Source organism: Balaenoptera ricei, chromosome 15 (genome assembly GCF_028023285.1).
Source record: "Balaenoptera ricei isolate mBalRic1 chromosome 15, mBalRic1.hap2, whole genome shotgun sequence".
NCBI lineage: Eukaryota > Metazoa > Chordata > Mammalia > Artiodactyla > Balaenopteridae > Balaenoptera > Balaenoptera ricei.
The window spans coordinates 25,596,473-25,614,923 of record NC_082653.1 but is presented as its reverse complement, the minus strand read 5'-3'; the positions used below and the strand labels follow the sequence as shown (position 1 = coordinate 25,614,923).

Sequence of the window (18,451 nt, the reverse complement as noted above, 5' to 3'; positions counted from 1 at the left end):
TGATGATAAATAAGAGATATTTCCTTCCCTTAGGAAATATGGTGGTGATGGGAAAAATGTGATAAGAGAGGCTTGCCCAGAGGAAGGAATGTGAACACTCTTGAGGAGGGCTTCCTGGAGGAGGTGACATCTGAGCTGAGCCTTGCAGAATGAGTTGTTCTGAGAGAGGCAGCTTGGCAGGGAGGACAGGGGATGCAAGGGCACTGAGGAGTGTGATCATGCAGCCCATTTGGGGACTGGTGAATAAATTCAGGCAGGATAAAGATTCTGAATGTCTCAACTTTGAAGCGAACCCACCTTACGATTTCCTGATTTCTAATTTTTGATTCCTGGGTGAACCTGGCTGGATATTCCCGCAGGTGCCAGCGTGGTTTGAAAGCTCGTAGGAAGCACAGAGTTGATGCTTGACCCTCACACGTCGAGTCATGGAATGCCGTTAGTTTGCCTTTCTCATGGTCCAGCCACGGGCCTCCCATTCTCACTGTGATGCCCCCTCCTTTTTTCTTGCTTTTTTTTGTTATTTCCCTCCCTCTGCTGCTCTGTGGGCATGACCCCTAGATGATGAGGATGTCTTTCTCTGCGGGAAGTGTAAGAAGCAGTTCAACTCGCTGCCGGCGTTTATGACCCACAAGCGGGAACAGTGCCAGGGGAGTGCCCCGCCCCTGGCCACAGTCTCACTGGCTACCAACAGCATCTACACACCTTCGGCAGCACCCACAGCAGTCCAGCAGGCCCCGCCTCCTGCCAATCGCCAGGTATTTATCCATTCGTTTGTTCATTTATCTAGTCAAGTCTTTTTTGAGTACCCACTGTGTGTCAGGCACTGTGTGGGCACTGGGGGTACAGGGGTGGACAAACAGACCAGGTCACTGCCTTCATGGCATTGAGTGAGATAGATAGTACCCAAACAGATGTGTAGAGATGTACTTTTCCCAGGATAAGTGCAGAGAGATAGGGGATGTCAAGACAGGGATGGGAGTTTTTGCCCTTTTGTATGTGGTGCTCTGGGATGAGCTCTGTGAAGAGGTGACATTTGTGCAGAGACTTAGGGAGGTGAGAAATAGTCATGAAGCTACTTTGGGGACAAATATTCCAGGGGGCCGGATCAGCAAGTGCAAAGGCCCTGAGGCGGAAGTGTGCTGGCTTTATTCCAGGAACAACAAGGAGGTGAGAGTGGCTAGAGCTGAGTGAGTGAGTGAGGAGGGTGAGAGGTGATAAGGTCAGAGAGGCAATAGGGGGATCCTGGCAAATCGTATCGGTCTGTGGGCTTTTACTCTGCATGAGATGGGAGCCATTGGAGGGTTTTGAGCAGAAGAGGGATATAGTCTGATTTACACTTTAACTAGGTCACTGTAGCTGCTGTAGACAGTAGATTTTGATGGGAGTCAAGAGAGAAATCCAGGAGACTGATTAGGGTGCTACTGTACAAATCCAGACAATGGGTGGTGGTGGCTTGACCAGGATAGTGGCAGTGGAGGTGGAGAGAAGGGGTGAGATTTTTGAAATATTTTGAAGGTGGAGCTGACAGAGCTTGTGGATGGATTGGATGTAGGGTGTGAGATTAAGAGGAGTCAAGGATGGCCAGAGTTGGAGTTGCCATTAACCGAAGTGGGGAAAACAACAAGGAGAAGGTTTTGGGGGGGATGTCAGGAGTTCAGCTGCTCATGTTGAATTTGAGATGCCCATTGGACCTTTAAGTGGAGGCAGTGAAGGTGCAGACAGATATACAAGTCTGGAGGTCACAGGGCAGGCTGGGGGTATCTGGAGAAGCTTGCAGAGTTCTCAGTCAGGAACACAGTTCTGGAGCAAAGACACCCTGGGTGGGAGCTCAGAGGGATTAAAGACTCCTTATAAAGGGGACTGGGCATGTCCCAGGATGCCAGGTCACGGGGTCAGGTTTCCCTCTGGCTTCTTCTTGTCTCCTTATTCCTCTAAAACATTATCTTCACCCATTGTATAGACATAATTCCTGCCATCAAGATAAAAGCGTTCACCTCCAGATCCATAGGACATGTACGTTTAAACTTTTCAAGTTACCATAGACATCTTCTAACACAGAGCAGTCGTTTTCTCACTCCTTGATTATGAGTTTTGTTAGTAGAAAATGTTCCCTCTCCCCCCACTCCCTTTTTTTTTTTTCCGTAGGAGAGAGGGAAATTCTTCCAGTCCTGGGCAAGGAAAAAACTTTAAAACACAGTTGGTTGGTAATGGGCAAACACGAATCCCTCTGCCTAAGTGAGTTGGATGGACGTGGAAATGATTTCCCATTTTTTGTCTCAGCCTAATGCATGTGACATTGTAAAAATACATGTCACTGCCTTTCCTGGCCGTGACATGGGGTGTGTCCCTAAACTGCCTGGGTTGTCCTTGCTTGGTTGAGGGCAAGGACATCCTGTTTGAGCAGGGACTCTGGGTTCAGGGGCCCAGTTGCTGCTGTCCCCAGGGGTCCTGCAGACAGACGACTTAGGAAGATGCCAGGAAAGAAAGGCAACAAATAAACAAAACAAAACACGCTTTACATCTACCGACAGGAATAGTCACTGCATGTTTGACACCCTCTTGTAAGGTCTGCCTTTCATCCTTGCTGTTAACCTGAGAGCATATTATTATACTTTCACATGCTTACTTAAGTACTCACAGGAATTACATAGTAGTATTGTTTTCGATTTTTAAAGATGAGAATATATAATGTACATGTTATTATATAATTTGATTTTCCATGCAATACCTCTTACTTGCTCTCTATAGTATTCTATCCATGACTATACTGTATTTTTTGATCTATTCTCCTATTGATGGACATCAAGGTTACTTCCAGTTTTTCACTATTAGAAACAAGGCTGTGCAGAGTACTCTTTTTCTGTGGACTCCCTGTGGACAGGTGTGAGTGATTCTCTAGGATAGAGGCCCGGAAGGATTGTTGCTGGGTCACAGGGTATATGCCTTACATGGAGGTGTGACTTATTCTCCTTGTTTGATAGATGAGGAAATGGAGGTTGAGAGAGGTGGAATGACTTTCCCAGGGTCACATGGCAGGGAGAAGTAGCAGAAGTGGAAATAGAATCCAGGTCTGTGGGACTCCAGAACCCAGATCTTTTGCATCATGCCATCTGCTTTCTTCCACAGCCTCAGACATGTTCTTTCTCTCCCTTTCTCTCCCTTCCTCTCTCTCTCTCTCTCTCTCACTGTCCAGATCTCCACGTACATTACCGTGCCCCCATCCCCACTGATCCAGACCCTGGTGCAGGGGAACATCTTGGTAAGCGATGACGTGCTCATGTCTGCCATGTCAGCCTTCACATCCCTGGACCAGCCCATGCCCCAGGGCCCCCCGCCTGTGCAGGTAAGGAGGTGGCCAGTTTCTCACGGGATCTTGATTCTAGGCCTGCATGTTGACTCCTGCAGATCCAGAATCTTGTAGAGAGAAGGGGGCTTGGCCCCAGCTCTCCCTCAAGCTAAGGAGGACTGTCAGCTTCCCCTCGGCCAGCCCTGCTGTGGTTGGGGAAGCTGCCGCATTCAGCTGGGACCCAGAACATGACTTTGGGGTTTCATAGCCACAGTCCAGTTGTTTGGACTCCTATTTTTATTCTTAACAGAAGTGTTCCATGTCCATTAGAAAAACACTAGAAAGTACACAATAGAAAAGTAAAAAAAAAAAATTTTTTTTTTAAAAATTATTCTTAACCTGTAAAGTAGAGAGACATGGCAACTGACTGAATTTACAATTCTTGGTTGGATCCTGTATTGGGTGAGGCATGGGGGAAGTGGTAAAGGCCTTATTGGGACACTTGGGGAGATTAGAATTTGGAGGAATCTGAATTTTTTTTTTTTTAATAAATTTATTTATTTATTTATTTATTTTTGGCTGTGTTGGGTCTTTGTTTCTGTGCGAGGGCTTTCTCCAGTTGCAGCGAGCGGGGGCCACTCTTCATCGCGATGCGCGGGCCTCTCACTGTCGCGGCCTCTCGCGTTGCGGAGCACAGGCTCCAGACGCGCAGGCTCAGTAGTTGTGGCTCACGGGCCCAGCCGCTCCACGGCATGTGGGATCTTCCCAGACCAGGGCTCGAACCCGTGTCCCCTGCATCGGCAGGCAGATTCTCAACCACTGCGCCACCAGGGAAGCCCCGGAATCTGAATATTTTATTTTATTTATTTTAAAAAATATTTATTTATTTGGTTGTGCTGGGTCTTTAGTTGCGGCAGATGGGCTCCTTAGTTGAGGCTCGCCAGCTCGTTAGTTGCAGCACATGGGCTCCTAAGTTGTGGCAGGAGGCCTCCTTAGTTGTGGCATGTGAACTCTTAGTTGTGGCATGCATGTGGGATCTAGTTCCCTGACCAGGGATTGAACCCAGGCATCCTGCATTGGGAGCATGGAGTCTTAACCACTGCGCCACCAGGGAAGTCCCAGAATCTGAATATTTTAGATAATAGTATTATATCAATATTCAATTTCCCATGTACGATCATTGAATTGTGGTTATATAGGAGAATGTCCTTGTTCTTAGGAGATGCATCTGAGTACAGTTTTAAGGAATAAAGTGTCGTGATGTCTGTAACTAACTTTCAAGTGGCTTGACAAAGCACAAATATGTGTATGTGTGTGTACACACACACACACACACACACACACACAGACGTTGCAGATGTGGCAAAATGGTAACAACTCGTGAATTAGATAAAGACTGTTCATTGTATTCTTTTTGTAAGCTTTCCGTAGGTTTGAAACTTTACAGAATAAAAATTGGGAAATCAGGGAATTCCTTGGCGGTCCAGTGGTTAGGACTCCACGTTTTTACTGCCAAGGGCCCGGGTTCAATCCCTAGTTGGGGAACTAAAGTCCCACAAGCCAGACGATGCTGCCAAAAAAAAAAAAAAAGAAAAAAATTGGGAAATCAATCAATCAGTCAATCACCCTTACTCTCTCTACCCAAAGAAAACACTGCCAAAATTTTGGTGTCTGGCTTTCCTGACCTTCGAATGCACATAGAGGGACCTCCCTGGCGTTCCAGTGGGTAAGACTCCACGCTCCCAATGTAGGGGGCCCAGGTTCGATTCCTGGTCAGGGAACTAGATCCCACATCCATGCCGCAACTAAGAGTTCGCATGTCGGGCTTCGCTGGTGGTGCAGTGGTTAAGAATCCGCCTGCCAATGCAGGGGACGTGGGTTCAAGCCCTGGTCTAGGAAGATCCCACATGCCGCAGAGCAACTAAGCCTGTGCGCCACAACTCCTGAAGCCCGCGCACCCTAGAGCCAGTGCTCTGCAACAAGAGAAGCCACCGCAATGAGAAGCCTGTGCACCACAACAAAGAGTGGCTCCCACTCACCGCAACTAGAGAAAGCCCGTGTGCAGCAGTGAAGACCCAATGCAGCCAAGAATAAACAAACAAATAAATAAATAAAAGAGTTCGCATGCCACGGCTAAGGATCCCATGTGCTGCAACTAAGGAGCTGGCAACCCGCAACTAAGAAGCCCTCAAGCTGCAACTAAGAAACCTGCCTGCTGCAACTAAGGAGCCGGCCTGCCACAACTAAGACGGTGCAACCAAATAAAATATTTAAAAAAAAGAAAAGAAAAGAAAGACAGATGTGTATATTTTAAATATATTTATTTAAAAAGCTATTTCTGGGACTTCCCTGGTAGTGCAGGGGTTAAGAATTTGCCTGACAATGCAGAGGACACGGGTTCGAGCCCTGGTCTGGGAAGATCCCACATGCTGTGGAGCAACTAAGCCCGTGCGCCACAACTACTGAGCCTGCTCTCTAGAGCCTGCAAGCCACAGCTACTGAGCCCGTGTGCCACAACTACTGAAGCCTGCGCGCCTAGAGCCCGTGCTCCGCAACAAGAGAAGCCACCGCAATGAGAAGCCCGCGCACCGCAATGAAGAGTAGCCCCTGCTCACCACAACTAGAGAAAGCCCGCACGCAGCAACAAAGACCCAATGCAGCCAGAAAAAAAAAAGCTATTTCTGGGCTTCCCTCGTGGCACAGTGGTTAAGAATCCACCTGCCAATGCAGGGGACACGGGTTCGAGCCCTGGTCCGGGAAGATTCCACATGCTGTGGAGCAACTAAGCCCGTGCGCCACAACTGCAGAGCCTGCGCCCTAGAACCTGCGAGCCACAACTACCGAGCCCACGCACCTAGAGCCCGTTCTCCACAACAAGAGAAGCCACCGCAATGAGAAGCCCGTGCACTGCAACTAAGAGCGGCCCCCACTTGCCGCAACTAGAGAAAGCCCGCACGCGGCAACGAAAGACCCAAACGCAGCCAAAAATAAAAATTAAATTAAAAAAAATACGTACATATCTATATATATACACACATCTATATAAATGGGTCAGGCTATATGCACTGTTCTGGAACTTGCTTTTCTTACTTTGCCTTTTGTATAACATCATTCTGTCTCTGTGCCTACAACCCTACATCAGTATTTCCCAAAGTGTTCCTTAGAACAGTGGCTCCTTGGGATTTTCCAATAGAAAAAGGATCCCTGGTCAAACCAGGCTGTGAGGGAGGCATTCTGCCTCTTCCCTTGCTCTGTCCCTGGGTTCTTCCTGCAGTAAAGAAATACTTTTGATTTTGTTACCCCAGATTTTTCTCTAGACATATATGACTATGGAACCCAAGGAACAGCAATGAAGAGAGGCACCCTTTATGAAATATTGATCAGCATCATCACTTTAACAACCACAAAGGGTTTTGTTCCATTCCATGTGGATGGACCATCCTCTGTTTAGCCAGGCTTCCATGGAAGGACATTTAGGTCATTGCCATTTTTTGCTGTTATAAAAACTACTGGAATACCATCCACGTATGGTTATCTTTGCCCACCTGCTTGATTATTTTTGTAGAATCAATTTCTAGAAGTCATTGGCTGTGTTTCGGGGATCTATGGCCACCAGCACATTTGGTGACTCTCTAGAAAGACTTCCAGAACTCAGGATGGTTGTGCTCATGGCTGTGGTTTATTAGGTAAAAGGATACACAGCAGGATCAGCAAGGGAAGAAGACCCAGCAGCTGAAGTCTGGAGAAAATTGACGTTCTTCCAAGTCTCCAAAGTTCTCTCTCTCAGGGAAGTGGCGGGGCTGCATAGGGCACGCATCTTCCTTCAGCAGAAAAGGGCAGCAACACGTGCCTAGTGTTTCTGCCAGGGAAGCACACCTACGACTCTGAGGCCAGGGCTTTTATTGGGGATCGGTCACGTAGGCACCCAGCCACAAACCAAAATTCCGGACCCCGACATGGGAAGGAGGGGTTCACCATAAATCACATTGTTTGTGCAAACAGTCTAGGTGGGTTGTTGTAGGGTCAGTGCCCAGGTGGGCAAAATAGCCTTATCAACCTAAGAAACCTTCTACAAGGCACGTTTTCAGATGCCAATTCAGAGTCAGTCCTACAAGCAAGCCCTTCTAAAGACAACAACATTAGGCCTGCTCTGTGAGCTCATTTCTGCACAAGCTGGGCCATTTTTGCTGACTTTCATGGAGAAAAGGGATAGCAACGCCAGACTGATGGCTCCTCGAATTCTCCCATGACTTTGTTTCCATGCCCCCTCTCAGCCCTGTCCTCTGAGTTGCCTATGAGTGGCTGTTCTTCCCGCATGGCTGGCTAAGGCAAATGTCCTTCCCCACTGATAAATCAGACAGCTGGTATCAAGAGGCTATGACACTTTAATTTTCTCTTCTGATTTCAGAGTAGCCTGAACATGCATTCCGCGCCGAGCTACCTCACCCAGCCTCCACCTCCTCCTCCACCCCCTCCACCACTGCCTCCACCTCCACCCCCCCAGCCTCCACCACCCCCATCCCAGAGCCTGGGTCCCTCCGGGCGTCCCAACCCCGGCGGGAATGGCGTGGTGGAGGTGTATAGTGCCACAGCACCCCTGACTGGGAATGGAACGGTGGAGATCCAGGCATTGGGAATGCAGCCCTACCCACCCCTGGAGGTGAGCAGACGCTGGGGCTTGGGGTGAAGGGGGAGAAAGTGGTCATGGTCATCATGGGTAACCTGAACCTTTTCTGAACACCAGCTGTGTGCCAGACACTGCTAGAGATACCGTGGAGGGCAAAACCAGATCGAGCTGTTATACGTGTAAATGTAAAATGCAAACCACGAGAAACTGGAATGAAGTAGAGGTTGTAGCAGAAATACAAGGTGCCCTCAGGGAGTGCTCAGGACAGTCAAGAGAATACCTGCCTTTTGGGGAAAGGATTCCAAAAAATTACATATGCGAGTGTCTCATATTTTTTAACAAGCTAGGTATATTGGTTAGCTATAGCTGTGTAGGAAATATCCACCAAACCTCAGTGGTATATAGGAAAAAGTGTTTATTTTTCTCATGTCTACAGTGGTCAGCTTGGCAACTGCTGATCTTGGCTGGGTTCTCCCACATGTCTGGAGGTTGACTGGCGTCCACTGCTCTAGAATGGCCCGGTGTGGGATACGTCTGGTGGGGTGACCCGGCTCTGCTGCATGCATCTTTCATTCTCCAGCAGTTTAGCCAGGCATGTTCTCACCACAGTGGTGGACGTGCAGTAATGCAAGCAGAAATGCTCAAGACTTCTTGAGGCTTAGGCTTGTAGGTGAGACAGTGTCACTTCCGTTGGTCAAAGCAGGTCACAAGGCCAGCTTAGATTTAAGAAGTAGGGAAATAGGTGCCACCTCTTGATGGGAAAAGCTGCAAGTCACACTGTAAAGGGCCTGGGTACTAGAAGAGGTAATGAATTGAGGCCATTCAGTCAATATACAGGCATACCTTGTTTTATTGCACTTTGTAGATGTGCTTTTTTTTACAAATTGAAGGTCTGTGGCAACCCTGTGTTAAGCAAGTCTATTGGTGCCATTTTTCCAACAGCATTTGCTCACTTCATGTCTCTGTGTCACATTTTGGTAATCCTTGTAATATTTCAGACTTTTTCATTATTATTATATTTGTCATGGTGATCTGTGATCTTTGATGTTATTACTATGACTCGCTGAAGGCACGGGTGATGGTTAGCATTTTTTAGCAATGAAGTCAAAAAGTTTTTTAAATTAAGGTATATACATTGTTTTATTTTTTAGATATAATGCTGTTGCATACTTAACAGGCTACAGGATAGTGTAAGCATAACTTTTATATGCACTGGGAAATCAGAATTTTTGTGTGACTTGCTGTGTTGTGATGTTCGCTTTATTGCAGTGGTCTGTAACTGAACCCACAATATCTCCGAGGTGTGCCTGTTCCATATGTGTCATATTAATTCCCGGCTACAGAGCTCTGAGCTACAAGCAGTCTACTCTCAAGGCACTAAGAGTTCAGAACCATGCCAGACGCCAGTGCTGGGGGGCATGATATGATAGAAAGAGCCTACCTGCACTTGAGGTCACATTATCTCAGACTCACCCTAGAATCCAGCCATACAGACATTCCATGTAAGGTAGCATCTGTATGGAAAGAGAACTAGACCAGTGGGACAATTCCTCCACCAGCCATGTGATGTTATAAGAGCCTGCAGGGGGATTTTCCCTAGCCTGGGGGAATAAAGCAAAAGGACCTTGTTGAATTAAAAAAAAAAAAAATTAAGTCAGTGAGATGCTGAGAGGACGGTGGTGGTCTCATAGGCAGAGGGGGCCAGCATAGGGGTAGCTGCCATTGTTTATTTTCCATGTAGACGAGGGTGCTCTTTGAGGACAGAGCCTGAGTCATCTTTGATTTTGCATCCTTAGCACCTGGCAGAGTGCCTGACCTGTGGAACACCTACAGTAGGTATCTGAAATAGGGTCCTCTGACCTCAGTTTCCTTTCCTCTAGAATGGGAACTCCCCTTGCAGAGCTGTGAGGATAATGAGAGCTAACCCAGTGGCAGTCATGTAATCGCTCAGTAATGACTTGAACGATGAGTGAATTCATTCACTGTGACAGATATTTATTGAGTTCCATATTGGTCAGGAAAATTGAAACCACTCTAGGTATTTCTGGCAAAGGGATTTAATATAGGAAATTAGGTGCTTACAAAGCTGATGGAAGGGCTGGAGGAGCAAAAGTCAGGGTTGCTGAGCACCACTCATTTTCAGGGTCGCTGGTGTTCCTTGGCCCTTAGAACCAGGACACTGCTGCTGCACCCAGAGGTGAGGAAACTGTAGGATTCTGTTGCTGAGGTTCCAGCTGCCCTGCTGTCCTTGGGGCTGGTGCTCAGGAGGGGAACGTAGGGTTCAGCCAGCCACTCCGAAACTCATGACTGCAAGCCCACCTATCTCCCAGCACAGCTGCCAGAGGAGAATAGTTTCTACCTCCCTTCTGCCTTCCAAATCTCATGCAGATGCTTCTCATGGTCAGAACTTAATCTGTGTTCAGAACTGTGTTGGCAAGGATGCTTGGGAATGTGGTTCCCAGCTTCCCACCTCTGCATTTCAGGGGAGAGCATGGGCAGGTGTAGGAATGTTTCCAAGGCCCGACAGACAAGACCCGGCAGAAGCACCTACTGGTGCCATATTAGATGCCCAATACCTACGTAAATGAATTCATTCATTCAACAAATATTTATTGAGCCCCCACCCTGTGCCAAGCATTGCTCTAGGCCTGGGAATAGAGGAAGAAACAAAAGCAAAGCAGAAGTCCCTGCCTTCACGAAACTAGGCAGATAATAGACAAGATAAGTAAGTAAAATGTACAATTTATTAGATAATGATATGTCTAAGGAGAAAAATAAAGCAGAGAAGGATAGGAAGTGGAATTTTGGATAGGCTAGCCCAGGAAGACCAATGAATGGTGAATAGATGAATGAGTAAATGAATTCTTCACACCCCAGTGTCATGATGTAAGCTTAGTGGTCACTGAGTTTGGGTGGCTCAGAATTCATTGGGTAATTTTCTTGTGGCTTCAGTGTCAATTCTTGGCCGAGGGATGCGTGCTGGTGTGGCATCAGGCAGAGTCGGTTAAGAAGTGGAGTTGCTGGTGAGGGCATAGACCCTTCTGACTTCCTAGTTCTCCTGTGCAAGCAAACTACTACTAATAACAATAATAATGGCAATCACAACAGCTAATGTTGATTGGGTACTTACTATATGCCAGGCACTCTTTTAAGCTCTTTACTTGTTAACTCGTTTAATCCTCATAACCCCGTGAAAGGGGTGCTATGATTAGCCCCATTTTACAGATGTGGAAACTGAGACAGAAGTTTAAAAGACTTGCCCAAGGTCAGTTAAATGATAAGTGGCAGAGTCAGGATCTGAACCCAGGCAGCCTGGTTCCAAAGCTCCTTCTAGCCTGCTGGCATCATGAAGTTCTAAGAGGTCTTGGGAGTGACTGGGGTGACTGAGCAAGGTGGAAGAGTTAGGATGGTGATGTAGATTGGGGGTGGCTAAGATCAGCCAGGGACACAGTGAGGGTCCCACTGGCTGGGGCAGGTGCTTCCCCTCCCTTCCCAGGGCACTCTTCCTGACTGTGCTGTTCTTATAGGTGCCAAACCAGTGTGTGGAGGCTCCAGTATACCCCACCCCCCAGGTGTACAGCCCTGGCAAACAAGGATTCAAACCGAAAGGACCAAACCCTGCTGCCCCCATGACCAGCGCCACCAGGGGTGCAGTGGCCACCTTTGACTCCCCACCATCGCTGAAGACCCGACGGACCAAAGGTTCCAGTGGACTCCCAGAAGGTGGGCCCACAGCCTGCCATGGCATCTTTCCTCAGCGTGGGCCTATCCACAGGCTGCTTAGTTCCAGTTTTCCCTTTTGTGATAGTTAGGATTAAGTTTGGTTGCATGTGATGGAAAATCCAAAATAAGAGTGACTTCAAAATGATAGAATTTTGTTGTTCTGTGTGAACTAAGTCCAGAGGCAGGCAATCTGGAGATCGTGTGCCTATATAATCACCAGGCACCTACATTTCTTCTATCTTTCTGCTCTGCCATCCTAGAACATAGCTTTTGTTCTCAGGGTGCCTCATCATGTAAAATGGCTGCTGGAGATCCAGTCATCAATTTCATATTCCAGGAAGTAAGAAGGATAAAAGAGAGTCTCCCAGCTCCCAGAAGTTCTGCATGATGCTTTTGCTTACATCTCATTGGTCAACACTTAGTCACTTGACCATATCTAGTTGCAAAGGAAGCTGGGAAATGTCTCTTTTGCCAGGAACATTGATGTTCCCATTATGTAGGAGATTTATGAAGAAAGAAGAAGGGGTGAGTGGTTAATAGGCAGGCAAGCAGTGATGTCTGCCACCCCTTCAGAGATGGTAAACATGGGGTTAGGGGCAATGTCAAAAAGTGGTGGTAGTGGGGAAAGGCAGAGGAATTCAGAATTTTTCAGAGGGTTTCAGTCAACCTTCCTTCCTTTCACAAACGTGTTGAGCATCTGTGTGCTAGGCTTGGTGTCAAAAACTGGAAATCTAGGGACTTCCCTCGTGGTCCCGTGGCTAAGACTCCACACTCCCAATGCAGGGGGACTGGGTTCCATCCCTGGTCAGGGAACTAGGTCCCACATGTCACAACTACGAGTTCGCATGCCGCACCTAAAGATCCTAAATGCCACAGAGAAGATCCCGCATGCCACACCTAAGACCTGGTGCAGCCAAGTAAATAAATAAAATAAATAAATATTAAAACAAACAAACAAACTGGAAATCTAGCATCTTGGGTTATGATTTCCTTACCCTTAATTATTCACAGTTTAATGGGAGAGACAGGGAATAAATTAACTATTTATGGGTCACCCTAGGAAGGAGATTAACAGAGTACTATGAGAATACTGGGGAGAGGCTGGAAAATGATGCTGCCAGTCTATCTGGGGATGAGAAGGAAACAGTCTTGTGACTATCTGAGGGACAAGCATTTTAGGGAAGGGGGAACAGCAGGTGCAAAGGCCCTGAGGTGGGACCATGTTTAAAGTCTTTCAAGGTTAGCAAGGAGTCCGCTGCAGCTGGATGGTAAGAATGATGAGGTTGGAAGGAAGTAGAGGATGCAGAGCCCCATAGGCCACAGCAGAGAGGTTGAATTTTATCCTAGGGCAGAAGGGAGCCTTTGAGGGGTTTGCTCTACTCTCCCAGCCAGAGCGTGTCCTGGGCTTTTCTCCCCCAGGCACTGTGAGAGACTCACCTGTGCTTCTTCCCCTGCCTGTCCACGGGTGTAGATCTCCCAGGGTCTGAGCTGTCTGGCCCAAAGTCCAGGGGGTAGAGTGGCTGGAAGCTGCCCTTGGCGCCTTCAGTTGTGTCCCCAGGCTCACCATCCCCTTCTTCCCTCTTTGTCTTTTTCTTTGTCAGCTGCAGGGAAGCCAAAGGCTCAGAAACTCAAGTGCTCGTATTGTGACAAGTCATTCACCAAAAACTTCGACCTGCAGCAGCACATCCGAAGGTACCCAGGCATGATGTGGCAGGTGGCTCCTGGGGGGAGGTAGGCTGAGGGATTCACGTGGAAGCAATGCTCCTTTCTCAGCCCCTTCGTCTGGGTGGTGACCAAGGCCCCATCTGGTCTGTCATGGTTCTCAGACCTTCATTCCAGCTCAGGATGATTTTTCCCTTTTCTTTCTCAGGAGCAGTGGGAAGGATCTGTGGGGCATGCCTACTGTGATGGGGAAGGTCCAAGTGGGCTCAGGTGGGGGAGGAATTTACTTGAATGGACAGGGGCTTTGTGGGTGGGAGGCGTGCCTCAGTCTCACTTCTGCAGAAAGGGCTGACCTCGAGGATAGCCATGCTGTGTGAATATGCCTCTACAAGCTCTCTGCTCACTAACCTTGACACCCCTTGTCCCAAGAACCTGCAAGGAGCCCCTCTGGGCCTCAGGTTTTCCCTTGTGAAGTGGAGGGGTGGCCTTGTTCAGCGTTTCTCACAGAGTGGCACATTGGGACATGAGATGATTTTAGGTGGTTTATGGATATTGGTGTTGAAAAGACTTGAAAGACATAGTGAGAAAATTATCTTTTCAATTTCTTTCAGGCAAAGGAGAGAGCCTCAGTTTGGTGTAGTCTGTCTTTAATGCCTCTCATGTACTTGCTCATCTTTTATAACAGAGAGAGAGAGAGAGAGAGAGAGAGAGAGCGCCTGAGATTCCAACCTCGGCGTGCAGCAGCTTCTCTCTAGACCAGGGTCCACCAGCCTGCTGAGATGTTTTACATCACATCATGCTTTTCTCTGGGGGCCGCCTGAGGCTTGGTAGAACGTTTAGCAGCATCCCTGACCTCTAACCATTAGATGCCAGTAGCACCCCTCACTCCTCAGCTGTGACAACCAAAAATGTCTCCAAACATTGCCAGATGTCCCCGGGAGAGCAAAGTCAATCTCTGTTGAAAACCACTGGTCTGCACTAGTGTGTGTCAATAGAACTTTCTGCAAAGAAGGAAAGGCCCCAATAGCCACTGTCCATAGGGTAGCCAGTAAGCATAGGGCTACTGAGTACTTGAAATGTGGCTAGTATGACTGAGAAACTGAGTTTTTAACTTTATTTTGTTTTAATAAGTTTAAATAGTTCCATGTGGTTTGTGTCTACCTTACTGGATGGTGTACCTATAGATCTTAATAATATTGTTTTATAAATAATTTTTTTGTTATTTTGTGTTTATAAGTGGTTTTCCATATATAATAACAACAGGAAACTTCATTTAAAATTATTAAGTTTTTAAAAAGTACATTGATTTGAAGGAAAGTGTTAAATAATGGTACAAGTGCTGTGCTGTGACAGCTAGGATGTCTTCTCCTTCAAAAACCAGAAATCCCTGTTTAAACAATTAGGAAATGTTTTATCTCACAATGTGAGATGGCCACAGAGAAGGTCAGCTCCAGGGCTGGTTGATTCAGCAGCTCAGTAATGTCACCAAGAGCCCAGAGTCTGTCTGCCTCTGGTCTGCCTGCCTCAGCAAGAGGGCTTGTCCTCATGGTGTCAGGATGGTGGCCGGCAGCATCTGGATGCTCTGCCTGGGCCTTCCTGGTGGCTGTGAGCTCCCGGGCTGAGGCCACAGTCCCGTTCCGACATGCGGGTGCTGACAAGCCTTGTGTCTGCAGCCACACTGGTGAGAAGCCCTTCCAGTGCATTGCATGTGGCCGTGCCTTTGCCCAGAAGTCTAATGTCAAGAAACACATGCAGACCCACAAGGTGTGGCCTCCAGGACGCAGCGGTGGCACCGTCTCTCGCAACTCTGTGACTGTACAGGTCATGGCCCTGAACCCCAGCAGGCAAGAGGATGAGGATAGCACAGGTGGGTAGAAGTGGCCGTTGGGCACTGCCTGGCTGGAGCCTCCCTATGCAGCCCTGGGGGTGAGCGGCGCCAGCCACAGGCAGCTAATGTGCAAGCAACATATGCCCACTTTTACATGACCTGCCAGTGGGAACTACCCTACTGCGTTGTTTAGCAATTCTGTGTGTGCCCTCCGAGTTCTTGTGAGCTCTAGAGAAGAAACCATTTCTTTCAAAACTCCTACAGTGCGTGGCACCAGAGGGTCCACCATTGAGCAGACATTTATGGAGGCCTACTGTGTGTCAGGCCACTGGGCCTACGGACATGAGGTCAGAGGCCCCCATCCTCAGGGAGGGTGAGGGAAGGGCAACTAAGTAAATGATCGTAATTGGAACAAGGAGCTGGGAGGCATCGTGAGTACAGCTAGGGGTGGCAGTCAATGCTGTTAACAACCATGGAGAGGTCTAGAGTGTCCAAGGGGAAGGCCTGCGAGGGGAGACTTGAGGCGTAGCTCTTCTGGAATGTTCGTATTCAGTACACTGGCCCCTGGAACGGCTGTGTCTGTGTGCACCAGCTGAGTGTGAGTGCAGGGCCTCGGGTACAGCATCCAGCCCCGAGCTCGTGGTAGGTGGTGGGGTGAATGCAGGGGAGCCCGCAGGAGGTGCCCTGCGAGTCCTTCCCGAGGGGCGTGGCTCTGTCCTGGCTCTCCCTCTGCCTTTCTCAGTGACTTCCCTCCCTGGCTTTCTCCACAGGGTTGGGCCAGACCCTGTCGAGCGCCCCGCAGCCCCAGGCCTTGCCCACAGCAGGCGAGGAGGAGGGGGACAAGCTGGAGGCCAAGCAGGTGGTCCTCATCGATAGCTCCTACCTGTGCCAGTTCTGCCCCAGCAAGTTCAGTACCTACTTCCAGCTCAAGTCCCACATGACCCAGCATAAGAACGAGCAGGTAGGTGGGTGGCGGGGAGCAGGGGTCGAGGTGGGCGGGCAACAACGACTCTAGTCGTGAGCCTTGACTGCTGCTGCCTAGAAAGGGACAGGAGTGGGCCTCGGCTGCTCTGAGCTACCATGTGACCGTGGTGGACCAAGCTTCCCCGTCCGTTCTGCCTGGGTGGGGCCCGCTTACTGGGCCGTTATGGTGCTTGCCCAGGGGAGGAAGCCCACCTCTCTAGGGTCGTATAATGAAGGGGCCTGACACAGGAAGCAGCCTTACTCCTCTGAGAAGACCTAGGGTCTAAAAACCTACCTATGGGGATTTAAGACTACTGCCTGTTTTTTTTCCATTGAGGCATAATTCATATACCATAAAATTCACCCTTTTAAAGTGTACACTTTAATAGTTTTTAATCTATTCATAATGTTACGCAGCCATCACCCCACTAATTCTAGAACATTTTTATCACCCCAGGAACTTTATACCTGTTAGTAGTCACACCCCCCTACTCCCAGCCCCAGGCAACCACTGATCCGTTTTCTGACTCTATGGATTTGCCTGTTCTGGACATTTAATAATGGAATCATATAGTATGTGGTCTTTTGAGACAATGTTTTTGTTTGTGTTGTAACATGTATCAGTACTTTATTCCTTTTTATTGCTGGATAATATTCTGTTGTATGGATATAGCACATTTTGAATATCCTTTTATCAGTTGATAGACATTTAAGTTGTTTCTACTTTTTGGCTTTTATGACTAATACTTTTGTGGACATCTGTGTACAAGTTTTTGTATGAACATATGTTTTCAATTCTCTTGGGTATAAACCTAGGAGTGGAATTGCTGGGTTATATGGTAACTCTATTCCAGTCTTTATTTTTTTTAAAATAATCTTTATTAGTTATTTTTTTTCTCCTTATAAAAGTATCATATACCCAATGTAATATTAGAAAATTCAGAAAAGTCTGAAGAATATTTAGGTTAACATTTACTATTTATTATATACTGGGTACTCTGCTAAGGGCCTTACATTCAATACTTTATTTACTTCTCATAACAACCTTAGAGATAGGCATTTTCAGTATATCCAGGTGAAGAAACTGAAGCACCGAGAGGTGAAGTGGCCCATCCTAAGTCACACTGCCAGTAAGTGACAGAGTCAGGCTTCAAAGCCAGGTTGGTTTGACTCCAAACCCCATGTCATTAACCACCTTGCAATGTGTCCTCCCATGAATGCAGCCCAAAATGCAGTATGTTTTGTAGATTTTCTGTTTGTTTTTTTTTTTAATTATAATTGGGATCTGTACACATATATAATTTTGAAGTATGCTTTTTTCTGAGATAGCTTTTTAAAAGACTTTTTAAAGAATTGTAGGTTCTCAGGAAGCTGCAAAGATGGTATAGAGAGGTCCCTCATACCCTTCAGTCAGTTCCCCTCAATGGTTACTTCTTACATAACCAGAGCACAGTATCACAAGTAGGAAACTGCCTTTGATATAAAGTGTATGTATAGTTCTATGTCATTTTATCACCTGTGTAGATTTGAGTAGTCACCACTGCAATCACGATACAGAAGGATTCCATCACCACAGAGCTCCCTTGTGCTGGGTTTTTGTAGTCACACCCACCTTCCTCATCAACATCCCTGGCCTCTGGAAACCACTAAAATTAATCTGTTATCTGTCCTTATAAGTTTGTCATTTTGAGAATGTTGTATATGTGGAATCGTCAAGTATGTGGCCTTCTGAGATTGACTTTTTTCACTCAGTGTAAGTTTTCTTGTGCTTTTTGTTTTTTAATCTAATTTTATATTCTGAGCATTTACTCATGTCACTAGTTTTTAAAAATATTTATTTATTTAATTTTTGGCTGTGTCAGGTCTTAGTGGCGGCGCATGGCTTCTCTCTAGTGGGCTTTTCTCTAGTTGTGGTGTGCGGGTTTTCTCTCTCTAGTTGTGGCGCATGGGCTCCAGAGTGTGTGGGCTCTGTAGTTGCAGCACACGGGCTCTCTAGCTGTGGCTTGCGTGCTCGGCAGTTGCAGCACGCGGGCTTAGTTGCCCTGCCGCGTGTGAGATCTTAGTTCCCCGACCAGGGATCAAACCCATGTCCCCTGCATTGGAAGGCAGATTCTTAACCACTGGACTGCCAGGGAAGTCTCCATGTCACTATTTTAAAGAAAAAACCATAATTTTTAATGGCTACATTTTTTTTTTGGCCATGCCATGTGGCATGCGGAATCTTAGTTCCCTGACCAGGGATCGAACCTGTACCCCCTGCAGTGGAAGCAGTGGAGTCCCAACCACTGGACCACCAGGGAATTCCCAATGGCTACATTTTTTAAAATCCCCTATTATTGAACATTTAGGTTACTTCCTGTGT

General features: G+C 47.4%; 1 protein-coding gene across 3 annotated transcripts in view; it reads left to right on the top strand.

Annotated features, from left to right (window-relative positions):
- Window positions 1–18,451, top strand: part of ZNF341 (zinc finger protein 341) — a 42,368-nt gene that overhangs the window by 6,636 nt on the left and 17,281 nt on the right. For 2 of the 3 annotated variants that reach the window (XM_059897543.1, XM_059897542.1), the window contains exons 3-8: window positions 3,194–3,343; window positions 7,695–7,946; window positions 11,441–11,636; window positions 13,238–13,328; window positions 14,972–15,165; window positions 15,897–16,087. In XM_059897543.1, the coding sequence (XP_059753526.1) occupies window positions 3,194–3,343; window positions 7,695–7,946; window positions 11,441–11,636; window positions 13,238–13,328; window positions 14,972–15,165; window positions 15,897–16,087 (1,074 nt within the window). Of the gene's footprint in view, window positions 1–558; window positions 756–3,193; window positions 3,344–7,694; window positions 7,947–11,440; window positions 11,637–13,237; window positions 13,329–14,971; window positions 15,166–15,896; window positions 16,088–18,451 lie in introns of all 3 variants that reach the window. The other variant, XM_059897541.1, reaches the window with a different exon arrangement.